Raw genomic sequence first — 15,178 nt, forward strand, 5'->3', positions numbered from 1 at the left:
ATCAGAAAAAAGGAGGTAACCAGACATAATGTGTCCCTAATGGGAAGCCACAGTGCTTCCTGTAGAGTGAAAAAGCAAAAAACAGAAAACCAAGCCAAATCGAAGCAAAGACTTTCCCGGTCATCCAGTGGTTAAGACTGTGTGCTTCCTCTGCAGGGGGCCTGGTGTGTCCCTAATGGGAAGCCACAATGCTTCCTATAGAGTGAAAAAAGCAAAAAACAAAAAACCAAGCCAAATCAAAGCAAAGACTTCCCCGGTCATCCAGTGGTTAAGATTCTGTGCTTCCTCTGCAGGGGGCTTGGGCTCCATCCCTGGTCTGGGAACTAAGACCCCACAGAACTTACAATGGCATGGTCAAGAAAAGAAAACTAAGACAAAAACGAATCTGAATCTGGTCAAACCCCTGGATCCAATTAGCAATTTATAGGAAATGCAAACAGATGAACACATAAAGCTAGACCAGGGGATGTAATCTGCAAACTCTTAACAGTGGGAAATGCTATAAGACAAACAACTTGATTCTTCAACAAGTAAATCACAAGGCAGAAGAAAAAGACTGGGGGGACCTATTTAAGAGACTTAAAAAAATACATTAATTAACTGCAATCTGTAGACCTTATTAGAATCCTGACTTAAGCAAATGAGCAAAAACTACCAAAAATAAACTATTTATAATATTTATGAATCTTCTGAAAATCTGTATTCCAATTGGTTAAAAAAAAAAAAGTCCATATTTTTTACAGCTACACACTGAAATATTTACAGAAGAAACGACCTTATGTGGGATCTGTCTCCAAACATGGAGGAGCTGGTGGGTAGGGTGCAAGGATATAGATGCAAAAAGATTCGCCATGAGTGTGACTGTTGAAGCTCACATGCAGTATCCTGTCTACTTGCGTATATGTTTCCAATCTTTCATTAAAAAAAAAAAAAAGACTGACTACAGGCCTATATCCCAGGGCAAGGCAGTCCCTGCTCACACAAACACTACCTGTATTCCAGCTATGCAAAAATGGCTATGCTGTCCCGTGCTCAAACTAAGCCACACACTCCCCATCCTACTGAACTTTGCACGGGTACCACTCTCCATCCAAAGAATGTCCTCCTTATCCCTATTTGCCCACCATTACCCCATCACCAGCTGTCAATCCTACAGGTCCCTCCACACCCAGTTCAAGACATGCCGCCTTTGCACACTCTCTGCCCTATTCACACATTGTACTACTTCTGTGTTTTTGTCATATATAGTTGTATTAAGCTTATATCTGCCTGTCAGTAACTAGAAGGCGATAAATATCTCTTTATTCCTAAGCCTCGCTGTTTGTACATAATAGTTAAGTATTGTTGAATTAAACAGAACCAACTGAATTCTTCCTTACCCCAAAAGACTCCTCAAAAACATTTAATCAGTTAAATAAGAGCCTTTGAAATTATGCATTCCACTTAATTGTTTAAATAGGTAAAATGCTCAATCAAAAAGTATAAAATGACAGTGAAAAGCACCTCCTCTCCATCTGTTCAGTTCACATCCCTCCCAAGTAACCATTTCTCTTAGTTTTTTGTTTGCCTTTCCAGAGATGGTTTTAATGAATATTCAGGTCAATGTATTTTCTTTATTTCTTCCTTATCTACTCAAGTGGGTAGTGTAGTATGCTGTGCTGTGCTTAGTCGCTCTGCCGTGTCCGACTCTTTGCGACCCCATAGGCTGTAGCCCGCCAGGCTCCTCTGTCCTTGGGGATTCTCCAGGCAAGAATACTGGAGGGGGTTGCCATGCCCTCCTCCAAGGGATCTTCCCAACTCGGGGATCGAACCCAGGTCTCCCACATTGAGGGTGGATTCTTTACTGTCTGAGCCACCAGGGGAGTCCAAGAATATTTGAGTGGGTAGCCGATTCCTTTTCCAGGGGATCTTCCAGACCCAGGAATCAAACTGGAATCTCCTGCATTGCAAGTGGATTCTTTACAGTTGAGCTACCAGGGAAGCCCAGGTAGCATAGTATACATACTACCAAATACCTTACTTGCTTTTTTTTTTAACTGAACAATATGTCTTGGAGATTTTTCTATAAAAACATATACATAAAGGACTTCCTTATGTGTACGTATTTTCTACAATTGCACAGGTTTTTACACAGCAGCAGTTTTCCACTATAAGGATGTTCCATTATTTATTTAACCAGACCCCTCTGGTTATTTCCAATCCTTTACTATTAAAAGGAATATCACAATGAATAACCTTTTGCATATGTCATTTCACATGTGTTTTAATATATCCATTGGGTGACTCTCTATATTTCATGCTGTATATTAGAGCCTTCTCTGTTTTTCTTCATCAATTAGCTTCTAGATTTTATTTATTAGCTCACTTTTTTCCTTTCTACCTCCTTAAGTTCAATTTTATCTGCATTAATTCCTTCTTTCTGTTTTCTTTCTGTTTAATTTCTTGTCCTTTTTCTAACTTCTTAAATTAGTACTGTGATATATAACACAAGGGCTTTACTGGTGGCTTAGCGGCAAAGAATCCGATTGCCAATGCAGGAGACATGGGTTCAATCCCTGCATTGGGAAGATTCCCTGGAGAAGGAAATGGCATCTCACTCCAGTATTCTTGCCTGAGAAATCCTAGGGACAGAGGAGCCTGAGGGGCTACAATCCATTTTGTAGCAGAATTGGGGTTGCAGAATCAAATACAACCTAGCGACTAAACAACAAATACAACACAAATCACAACAGTCTGAGTCCTAACTCAAAATGAATCCTGAGCAGATCACAACCCCTCGATGCCACCACTTCACTTGGATGTAAAAGCAAAGATAACAAGCTCCAAGTGGACAAGTATTCGATAAGAGTGAAAAAGAAGACATGGACTTTCCTAGTGGTACAGATGATAGGAATCCACCTGCTAATGTGGAGACATGGGTTTGATCCCTGGTCCGGGAAGGTTCCACGTGCCACGGAGCAATTAGGCCCACGTGCCACAACTACTGAGCCTGCGTGCCGCAACTACTAAAACCCGTGCACAGAGTCTGTGCTCCACAACAAAGGAAGACCCCACAATGAGAAGCCCACACACTGCCTCCAGAGAGTAACCCCCACTCTCCACAACTAGAGAAAGCCCATGCAGACAACACAGGATCCAATGCAACCAAAATAAATAAATAAATAAAATTATTTTTAAAAAAGAAGAAAGGACCAGCTCCTATCACACAAACTCATAATTTTCTCATTCAAGTTCACCATAAAAAACATGTGTTGGTCTCTAATTTTTTCTTACTGCAATAAGAAAATTTAGTTCTGAACATATAGTTCTGAAAATTTCTGAAATGCCTTGATTGCAAAAAACTCAAAGAAATGCTACTATTAGGGAGTACTACTACTTATGAAAACAAGTCAAGAACAAATTCTTGCTGTTGAAAGTGTATCAAGTACCTGAAACCTTAACTGAAAGAATGTTTTATAAGTAGCATGTATTTTAAAGCCCAAGTTTCATAGACTTTCAGGAGAAGGGCAAGATTTGGAGAAACAGGGAAGTAAACAACACACACTGAGCATCAGCTATGTGCTAGACACACTGCAAAAAATGTTTCTGCTTACGTTTTTATTAAAAACAATCTAGATGAGCTTCTCTGTTTTTAGGATAAAAGTTTGTTATGTTTATTAAATTGTAAATCAACAGAGAAAGCGGTGGAAATACATTGTCATAGAGAAAGCAAACAATGAGTTCACTATGAAAAAGAGCATAATTTCTACAGTATATTCATTAATTATTTTCCAAGGCATAGGTTATGAACAAGAAAAATGAAAAAATCAGCTAGGGATCATTCAAGGCCAAGTTCAAGTCTCAATTCCTCCACTTTCTCAGTAACCTTCACCAGCCTTAATCTCCTACTGTTGGTTTTACAGCCAGAGAAACATCTGGCATTTGAACACATACAATTTAGCACTCTAACAAGCAGATTAGACTGCTCACCAACCTTCCTGTGTCTAACTCTTATCCCAATCGTGTCTTAGGGCCCTTAGAAATATGGGTTCACTTCTCCACATGCAGCAGTGGAAAAACATAAAGCTGGATTTCTACCTCACCTTTTACACAAAAATTCAAGATGGAACAAAAATGTATAGAATAAAACTGTAAATGTTCTAGGGAAAAAAACAGAGATGAATATTTTGGCAATTCTAAAGTAAAAAGGGAATGACAAAATCCTGCAGTTGAGAGATAAAGGATTTAGTAATTTGACTACACAGAAGTATTAAATGTCCATATAGTAAAAATACCATAGGCAAAATTACAAGAAAAAAGGCAACCTGGGGAAAGGAATTGCTGTACACATTATAAAAGGCTAATATCCTCTCCATGGGCTTCCCAGGTGTCCCAGTGGGCCTGCCAAGGCAGGAGATGCAGAGATGCTGGTTCAATCCCTGGATCAGGAAGATCCCCTGGAGAAGGAAAGGGCAACCCACTCCAGTACTCTTGCCTGGAAAATCCCACGGACAGAGAGCGTGGGGGGCTACAGTCCCTGGGGCCATAAACAGTCAGACACCACTGACTGAGTGAGCACACACACATGATAACGTTTCCATACAAGGATCACTTCTGTGGTACAGCACAGTGCATGATACTCCACAGTACCTAGTCAAAGCACCGGCTTTGTTGAGTGGGATTCTTTATGGGTTGCTGGAGCCCGAGGTCCCTCTGCATGGGTCTGGCTCATGTCCCAGTGCCTCTCTGTCATCAGCCTAGGTAATCATCAATGGGTTAGATACTCTGCATACCAATTTTACCCAGTAATCAACCTACCACAAAAGGGTTGTCCTAGATGTGCGCAGATTCGTGTGCTATTAAAAATGAAGCATTTTGGTTAGAAAGATGGTAACGATGGCCCTATATGCAGGGCAGAAGAAGAGACGCAGAAGTACAGAACAGACTTTTGAACTCTGTGGGAGAAGGTGAGGGTGGGATGTTTCGAAAGAACAGCATGTATATTATCTGTGGTGAAACAGACCACCAGCCCAGGTGGGATGCATGAGTCAAGTGCTCGGGCCTGGTGGGCTGGGAAGACCCAGAGGAATCGGGTGGAGAGGGAGGTGGGATGGGGGACCGGGATGGGGAATACGTGTAACTCTATGGCTGATTCATATCAATGTATGACAAAACCCACTGAAAAAAAAATAAATAAAATAAATTTTAAAAAATAAATAAATAAAAATAAAAATGAAGCATTTTGGGGGACCTCTCCGGTGGTACAGTGGATAGGAATCTGCCTACCAATGCAGGGGACATGGGTTCGATCCCTGGTCTGGGAAAATTCCACATGCCTTGGTGCAACCAAGCAGGTGAGGCACAACTCCTGAGCCTATGTGCTACAACTACTGAAGCCCGCATGCCAAGAGCCTTTACTCTACAACGTGAGAAGTCACCACAATGAGAAGCCTGCACACTGCAACGAAGAGCAGCCCCTGCTCTCCACAACTAGAGAAAGCCCGTGCACAGCAATGAAGACTCAGGGAAGCCAAAAGAAAAAAAAACCTCTTTAAAAAAAAGTAAAAACATAAAAGTATTTTGAACATCCCAGTACAACCAGTTATTTAAAGAACTAAAACCTGTTTTACCAATCTACAGATGAAGAAAATTACCATCTATTTTGATCCTTGAGAATAAAAGCTGAGAGAGAGAGAGAGAGAGAGAGAGAGGAAAGAGAGGAGAGAAGAGGAACTCAGGAGCTTGACAACCATATCCAACATTCGTATATCAACAAGTACCACATCGTTCATGTCAAGGCAGGAGTTCTTCTCTCTGGTTTTACTGAGCAACAACCATAGTTTTCTTTTAATGCCCAACAACAGGGTCATGGCTGAAGGGCCAGTCAAATGCTGGTGAGTGGTACCATCTGGTGTTTAGTTAGAGAACTACACAATAAAGCAGCTTCATGCCAAGGTAAGAAAAATGGGCACCTCAGTGTTACTTCAGTTTACACCTCCCGTCCACTAGTCCGGTACACCTGTCTCCTAGCTAGGTTAAGCATTAAACATAACAGTACTAATTCAAGGATACAAAGTCCTTTAAGTTCTTGAAAAGAAAACCCAATTTGGGGGAAGAAAAGCTTGTGCTACATGATGTCTTTCTCCAGACTGCAGGGATTCTGGCTAAATGCTTTACTGTCTACTAAGGAAGTCATCATCCATAGATACATTACCTATTTCTTTTTAAAATTTTCAGCCTATACCACCTATCAGGGTGTACTTGCTGGATTTTTTGCTGGTTTTTTTTTTTTTTTTTTTTGCTTTGTTGTTAATTTGTTGTGTGCTGTAGAACTGTATTTTATTTGTGCTAAAACAATCTTTTCAAAGCTCTAGTAAGTACCTCTTAATAATTCTGGACTTGAGCTAAAAGAAATACATTCAAGCATTTTTTTTCTATTTTTAAAATAATGAGCACCTCAGCCTCCTCCACCTCGTGTGAAAAGTAACAGAGGCAAGTTCTCAAGATTCTATCCTCAGCCTAGACCTCTTTGGAGCTGCCCACTCACTTGTCCAGCCTGCTTCACATGTACATAAGACACAATGAGTCCAAAGCTGTATGTGTTAGTGATCCTCTACTGATGTTAACTTTCCTTCCTTGTTTTGCTTAATGGTAAACTCACCCACCCAGGAAACCATTTCCAGAGCACTGACCACGTGCTAAACACCAAACGAAGTGATCACACACATGACTGCACTGACCCTCGCCGCCCAGGAAATCCAGTGCTACCATGACTGCTATCCCAGCTGAGTAAATGGAGGAAAAGAACATGCTTAACCACCAGGAAACACGTTGTATCAATTCTCTTTCAGCAAGTGTTATCTAGTCTCTGTGTGTGTGTTAGTCACTGAGTCCTGTCTGACTCTTCTCCACCCCATGGACTGTAGCCTGCCAGACTCCTCTGACTGTGGAATTCTCCAGGCAAGAATACTGGAGTGGGTAACCATTCCCTTCTCCAGATCTTCCTAATCCAGGGATCAAACCCAGGACTCCTGCACTGCAGGCAGATTCTTTACCGTCTGATCCACCAGTCTAAGCACACCCAACTCTACCGCCAGGGCTTCAATCTAAATTCACCTTTCACTTAGAGAAAGTGGGTGTGCCTGGAGTTGGTTAGATCTAGGCTCAAATCCCAGGGGCTTCCCTGGTGGTTCAGTGGCAAAGAATCTGCCTGTCAATGCAGGAACCATAGGTTCAATCCCTGGGTTGGGAAGGTCCCCTGGAGAAGGAACTAGAAACCTGCTCCAGTGTTCTCGCCTGGGAATCCTCAGGGACAGGGAAGCCTGGTGGGCTACATTCCATGGGGTCACAAAAGAGTCAGACACAACTTAGCACCTAAATAACAACAACAACCAGGCTCCCATGCCAGCCAGGCCACACTACAATGCTGGGACCTCAAATTCCTTTTCTAACCTCTCTAAATGTTTCCTCATCCGTCTATAAAACAGGGATATTGAAACCTGTCACAGTAGATTCAATGAAGAGGTCATAAACGTGCCAGGTAGTAGGCATTCTAGAGCCCCACATAGTTCAGTGGGCTCCTTGCCTCCACTGCCATCAACTCCTAATCTAACTTCCATAGTTCTTCTTTTGATGCAAATTGAATAAAAAATTCTTCAGCATATTCCTACCACATAGAACAGTATTTCTGTATGATCCAGGGCCCCCAGTAGCATGTAAAGGAGATTGTTCTAACTTCAGGCACTAAAGGCTTACTGGGCCCGCTGTACTAGCAGGAAACAATAGAAAAGTGAAATTTTTAAAAATTCCACTTTTAAAGACTTCTCTGGTGGCGCAGTGGGTAAGAATCTGCCTGCCAATGCAGGGGACACAGCTTGGATCCCTAGTCCAGGAAGATCGCACAAGTGCACACGTGTGACTAAGCTGGTGAGCCACAACTACTGGGCCTGTGCTCCAGAGCCCACAAGCTGCAACTACTGAAGCCTGAGAGCCTGCGCCTGTGCTCCGCAACAAGTGAAGCCACAGCAAGGAGAAGCCCGCACGCTGCAACCAAGAGCGGCCCTCACTCACCAAAACTAGAGAAAGCCTGTGCAAAGCAACAAAGACCCAGCACAGCCAAAAATAAGTAAACAAATGATTGTTTAAAAATTCCATTCATAAGAGTGTCAAGAAACGTAAACACTGAGGACTAAATTTAACCAAAAGGGTATATAGCACTCTATAATCAACTATTCCACAATGCTAAAAGAAATTTTAAATGTCATAAGTAAATATACCATGCTCATGGACTGGAAGATCAAGATTAATATCAGTTCTCCCTACGCTGATCTATACAGATTCAAAAGAATCCCAACTGAGTTTTCTGAGGATACTGTAAAAGGTGATTCTACATTTTATATGGAAATGTAAAGGACCCAGAATAGTAAATCTTGAAGAGGGAAGTGGGAAGACTCACAGGATCTTATTTGATCATGTCAGGATAGACAAAAAGATCAATGGAAGAGACTAGCAAGTCCAGAAATAGATCCACACATGGTGGTCAACCAATTTTTCACAAAGGTGCCAAGTGTTTCCATGGGAAACATTAAAAAAATGGTGCTGAAACAATTGAATAGCATTCATTCAATACTACATGAAGAAATAAAAAAAAAAATACTACATGAAGAAATAAATGAACTTCTATCTCATAAGGTATGTCAAAGTAATTTGAGGTAGGGCACAGAGAGATAGTGAAAGACAGAAAAGCCTGGCATGCTGCAGTCCATGGGCTTGCAGAATTGGACAAGCCTGAGCAACTGAACAACAAGAAAGGCGTAGACTAAACAAAAAAGTCATTAAAAAAAAATAAAGAAAACAACTATAAAACTTCTAAAAGAAACCATTAGAGAACTTTATGATCTTGAGGTAGGCAAAGATTCCTCACAGAAGACAAAAAGCACAAATCATAAAAAAACGATAGATTGGATTTCATAAAATGAAAAGTTTCTACTCTTCAAAAGACAGTCAAGAAAACCAAAGCCACAGACTGGGGGAAAAAATACACAATATATATATCTGCCAAAGGACCTGTGCAGAGAATACATAAGGAATTCTTCCAACTCAATAACAAAAGACAACACAATTTTGAAGATAGAAAAAAAACCCCAAAGTTACACTGTATGATTCCATGTACGTAACATTTTGAAGTGATAGCATTTGAGAACTAGAGATCAGGTTCATGGTTGCCAGGACTATACAGAGGGAAATAAGAGGAAGGTGGGTATAGTTACAACAGGGCAACAAGTTTCTCCAGTAAAGGAACTGCTCAATATCTTGACTGTTGTAGTAAATACACAAAAGGTGGCTCAGTTGGTAAAGAATCCGCCTGCAATGCAGGAGATCTAGGCTCAATCCCTGGATTGGGAAGATCCCTGGAGAAGGGAATGGCAACCTACTCCAGAATTCTTGCCTGGAGAATCCCACGGACAGAGGAACTTGGCAGGTTACAGTCCATGAGGTCACAAAGTGTCAGTAATGATGGAGCAACGAAGCACGCATGCATGCACATATGATAAAGTTGCATAGAACTAAACGTATAACGTATACATGCCTTTAGGTAATGTGTAAGTCTGCAAAGGATCTCCTTGTACTATTTCTTAAGCTGCCTGTGAATCTATAATTATCTCAATAAAAATTTCAATTAAAAAAATGGGCAAAATTTTAAAGATACTTCATCAAAGAAGATATACAGAAATAGCAAAAAACTACATGAAACAAAATGGCTTTCATAAATGGTATTCAAAATGGTATTCTGGTATTCATTGCATATAAATGTCATATAGACTACTACATCTGGCCCCTGCCTTTCTGGCCAGTATTATCTTCTGAATCTCCACTTAAATATATGCTAAACGACCACTGAACAGAGTTTCCCTGCTGGCTCAGTGGTAAAGAATCAGCTTGCCAATAATAAAGAATGAATTACTGATAGATACAACTACATGGATGAATCTCTACAGACACTGTTACATAAAAGAACATGAAATTAATACCTTAGTGGCTTTTTTGACCCTGTACTTCGCATTTGGTTATTACTAGGACTATGGTTTGAAAGATACCTTGGAAGACTCAAGAATGTGATTGTACAGACTGTGACATGGTTTCATGAAGCTCTGCTGTCCTCTGCAGGTTTTGGAATGGAATGTATAATCGCTTTGAGAAGGGACTGACTTCTTTTATGTACAAAAGAATACATGCAGTATGAATCAAAACAGTGATTAACTATGATAGGGGGAGGGATTATCTAGATGGGACCCAATGGCACTTAATGGGGTAATGGAAATAAATATTCTATATTTTGACTGGAATCTTGGTTTTAAGGATAGGTATATACCTTTCTTAAAACTCAATCAGAAAACAGACAAAAGTCAACTAGTTGAACACTTAAGAACTGTGCATCTTATTGCATGCATAACTCAGTAAAGAAATATAGTAGTACAGGCAGTTTTCAGTTATATAAAATTGTGACGATGGTACTTGAGTGCCTATATTTGGGGGGAGGAATCAATCTAGAATATATAAATTTCAAACTGTCATTTAAAGACCATTGCATATAAATGTCATATAGACTACTACATCTGGCCCCTGCCTTTCTGGCCAGTATTATCTTCTGAATCTCCACTTAAATATATGCTAAACGACCACTGAACAGAGTTTCCCTGCTGGCTCAGTGGTAAAGAATCAGCTTGCCAATGCCAGGGATGTGGGTTTGATCCCTGGGTTGAGATCTGCTGGAGAAGGAAATGGCAACCCACTCCAGTATTCTTGCCTGGGAAATTCCATGGACAGAGGAGCCTGGCGGGCAACAGTCCACGGGGTCGCAAAAGAGTTGGACATGACTTAGTGACTAAACAACAAACAAAAAACCATTGAACCAAATGTTTGCAATTACTTCATGACTCCATATACTAATGTAGGATACTGGTCTGTTATATACGACCTCTTTTTTGCCCCTAGGGAATTCCTACTTACTTTTCAATACTCATGACAAATATCTGCCACCTATATAGACTTCCCTGCCCTTCTTCTGAGTGCCCATAGAAAAGGAAACTAGCACTTACTGAGTGCTTAACATACATTAGACATTTTTACACATGACCTCGTGGCTCATATGGTAAAGATTCTGCCTGCAATGTGGGAGACCCGGGTTCAAACCCTGGAGATTGAAGATCCCCTGGAGAAGGGAATGGCAACCCACTCCAGTATTCCTGCCTGGAGAATCCCATGGACAGAGGAGCCTGGTGGGCTACAGTTGCAAAGAGTCGGACACAACTGAGCAACTAACTTTCACTTTCATTCTACTACCAGAATGAAAAGTTGACAAGCAAGTGCAAATTAATGACTGCTGGTGAGCTGATGTTACTGGCTACTTGAAAGCTGGAGAGGGAGGGAGGTGAAGCAGTTTATCCAGAAGTTAACCAGAGGTCAGGCTTCTCACATCAACAAGTAGCTCAGAAGTTAGGAAGTGACAGTCCAGAAGATATTCAATACATACAAAAACACCATTTGTTTCTTACTGACTTTTAAAGACTAGTCAATCCTAGGAAAACACCTGACCATAACCCTTCCAGGCAAAGGAAAACAAAAACAAATACACTTAGCTGTTCCTTTTGGACACTTACCTGTATTCTTTCTTGTTCTGTGATAGAGACAGACCCTGAAGCTCTACCACAAAGTCCTCATGCAATAAACAGTGAGAAACAGGAATGCTAGAAGGAAAAAAAAAAAGAAGGAAATTTGTGTTTTAGGAGGTAAAGAATAGAAGTCAATATCCTAAAACGAAATCTAAAATATGTGTTTTAAACATAAGGGCCCATGTACAATCTCTACTGGGTTTGTAAATCCCACACACTTTCTTGTCCATGTGCATTCCTCTGGGGAAACGGCCCATCTTTTCATCTTTTCTCATGCCCCCAAATAAAGCATGACAATAAACATACTTATTTTTTTCCTGAGGACTCAAGTTTAAAATGATATTGTGCTATGTACCACTATACTGTGATTCCTCCAAGCTGTGACTTTTTCCCAGGTTCTCCTATCATCCTTTTCCCTCTAATAACCTGTTAGCTGTCACTATCAACATGAGGACTCTGGCAACACACTCTACTAATTCACTTCATGCTTGATTGGCCTAAGTTTAACTCCTCCCTTCCAACTTCTTAGTAGGAAAGAATTAATGTATAATATTTGAGAGTGAAAATCTAAAGTACTCTCATATGACCTGTGGCATTTTCCTTCTTTTTGTTTATAATCTGGTTACCAGACATATTATAAATGGGTCAAATTATCAAATAACCATCTTTTGAGTCAAATATTATTATACTAGTTTGTATAGCAATATGTTCGTATAAATGGTACTTTACATAAGGGCATTTTCCTTTTCATTTAAAACCAAATCTTATGCTGCCATTAATATTTAATTTCCAAAAATCCGAATGTGCTTTCATGTCTCATGAAACTTGAGCTAGGTAATGAACCTAAGAAGCTCCATATACATATTAGAAATTAAACAGTAAACCCTGACATAATGATGTTTATAGCTTGAGAAATTTGTTTGGTTCCTCCTATCTCAAGATTTAACACTAATTTAAGTAAAGTCATTTTGTATTTAATTTAAATGGATCCCAGTAATTTCTTTCAAATGAAAAAACAACTTATTAGAAGGCTAAGAAAATACTTCTTCTAAAAAATTTATTTTCTAAATCTGAAAAAAGGTAGAAATCTTCCACTTAAGTTTTAAAGTGTAACAAAAACACAAATCATCTAAATCATGTGGGAAAAACATGAGAAGCTAATATATGTATAGAAAAAAAATACTTTCTTTTCTATTGATATCCATAGTGTCTTACACATGTAGAAACCCAAGTTCAGTAAAAAGCAGGGAAAAATGCATAATTTTGTGATAGTCTAAAATTTCACATAGAAACTGTGGACACCAGATACTATGAAATATTAACAATACTTATGAGAACAGTATTTTCTCACTTCAAAGAAGATGCTTATTATTTCTCGGTCTCAGCTTTTAATTTTATAAAAACTAGAGTGCTGAATCAGATTACTTATGTCTTTTCAGGTTTAATCCCTAATTTGTTTTTGTCGAGTATCAAACTCACCACTTAAATGCGGAGAATCCTGTTTTTAAAGGGTCGCGTTAATCTGACTACCAGGGTGTTTTAACCTCAAACATTTGGAAACCAATTCGGCCTAAGACTAGTGTAAAGCTGGAGCCAATTATTTTCTGCTATGTCTGCACGTTCTCAGTTATAAACGGGATGGGAGTAATGTCCCAACAGGAAAAGGGACGGCAAGGCGAGGCCAGTGAACCCAGAACTGAAAAGGCCCAGAAGGATCCAGATGTAGCCAATCCTCTAGATTATAAACGAGAGCCTTGGCGGCCCAGAGAGGGAAAGTGAACAGCCATGGGTCACATAGCAAGCAATAGTGGAGTGTGTCCCTAACATGCCGGGGACTACCAACCACTTAAAGGGCCCTGGCTCTGAAGACCAGGAGTCCCAGCTCTCCTAGCCCTTTTGGGCAGCGGGGAGCTGGCGGCGACTCCTGAGTGGCCACGCGCAGTCCCGGTGAATTGTGCCTAGCTCGGAGACCTACTCGGTGGTCCGCACAAAGTTGCATGTGTCCGCCCGGCACACGTAGAAGCTCTTTCCTTTATTCGGGCCCTCTCGGACGCCGGTCTTCAGAAGACATGAAGTCCCTAAGGAGAGAAGGTCGACAACGATTACACCAAGCTAGCCTGGCAGACCCCTTGGACCCTTAGGCCCTGACCTCCTACCATGCTCCGGACACCTAACTACTTCCATCTCGCTCCAGCTTTCCTCTTCTCAGAAGCCACCGCCTCTCCCAACGCCTGCTTCCGCCTTTTTCTCCGCCCTCCTCATTCAAGAAACAATCTTCACCCACCTCAACCACTCTTAATCCCCCATAATTCACCGCGGCGGCTTTAGCCACACCGACCCTAACTACTATCAGCCAATCAGACGGGACATGTGCTCACCTCCAACCAATCACGGCCGCCCTGAGATTCGCGGCGCGCCGAAATAAAAAATGGAGCGGGGGGTGAAAACCTGCTTTTTGTCCCGTGGGGCGTGGCTGAAACTGGAGTGAGTTTTGGAGGCTGGCGGGGCTTTCCGGAGGAGGGACGCTTTGCGAGGAAGGAACTGGTCGACTCTACCTTGCACGCTTAAGACCTAGAGGCATCCCTAGAGGAAGCAGGCATTACAGACTGCAGAGAGGAGCTCTACAAAAAGACTCTCTTCTCCCCGAGGCCGAGAGCGCCTAGAGCTTCGCGGTCTTCTGGATGCCTGCCGGGGCCTAGCGCTGGTGGGCGCTCCGCCGCCGCGCTCGATCTCTAGGGAGGGGAGTCCCAGAGAAGCCGCCGCCTCGGGAAGAGGCACTGGATTTGCATGTGGAAGCGAAGCGAGGTGCGAGTGAGGGCCGTTGGGGCGTCCTTTATAGCTAAGCGGTGAACTGACCAGTCTGTTGTAGAGCGGGCCTAAAGACTTCTCTAGAACCCCACAACACAGCCCTTACCCATACACGTCTGTCTTGACAACCTGGTGGGATGTGCAACATTTTAAGGACCCCGAAACTCAAAAGTTTGAGTTAGTCCCCCCAGGTCAGAGAATTAGTGAGTGGGCAGTTGGCCGACGGTGCTCAGAAAACTGCCTCCTGTGTGCTGTACGTTCTGTAGGCACTCAGTGTAGGAGACCTGAGTTAGAAATGTCAAAGTGGAAACAACAGGAGGAATAGATCGCCTTTGGTGAAAGAGAGTTTTATACTGTATCTTTTGTATTGTCAGACTTTTGCTATTAATATGCGTTTGTAATATTAAAAATCGAGGATGTAATTAAAAGAAAGGGGACTATTTGAAATCGTAATCAGATCTCATAGTCAACAAAAAGCGAGGAATAGGAATCAGACATGGCAAGAGAGACGGCTTTATCTTACAACTATTGAGGACCATATGTACAGACATATGGTGTGGCGTGTGTAACTGTATTTACAGAGACAGTAGGACAGGAAAATCTGCAAGTTCTAGGAAATCTGAGCTATGTGGTGAATGTAAATGTCATAGGGAGCCAGAGGAGGGGAGACAAACCTGAGAACAAACAATTCTTGTTTATTAAGAATTAAATAAGTTCTT

The 15,178-nt window shown here is 41.4% G+C and overlaps 1 protein-coding gene across 2 annotated transcripts in view; it reads right to left on the reverse strand.

Annotated features, from left to right (window-relative positions):
* The window catches only part of TTF2 (transcription termination factor 2), a 53,577-nt gene extending 39,678 nt beyond the window's left edge, over positions 1-13,899 (reverse strand). For both annotated transcript variants that reach the window (XM_065906193.1, XM_065906184.1), the window contains exons 1-3: positions 13,808-13,899; positions 13,627-13,729; positions 11,640-11,726 (exon numbers count right to left, since the gene is read on the reverse strand). In XM_065906193.1, the coding sequence (XP_065762265.1) occupies positions 11,640-11,726; positions 13,627-13,729; positions 13,808-13,835 (218 nt within the window). In that variant the 5' untranslated portion in view covers positions 13,836-13,899. The remainder of the gene's footprint in view (positions 1-11,639; positions 11,727-13,626; positions 13,730-13,807) is intronic.
* Between the last annotated feature and the right edge of the window lie 1,279 nt (positions 13,900-15,178).

Source organism: Muntiacus reevesi, chromosome 1, assembly GCF_963930625.1.
Source record: "Muntiacus reevesi chromosome 1, mMunRee1.1, whole genome shotgun sequence".
In the NCBI taxonomy this organism is placed as follows: domain Eukaryota; kingdom Metazoa; phylum Chordata; class Mammalia; order Artiodactyla; family Cervidae; genus Muntiacus; species Muntiacus reevesi.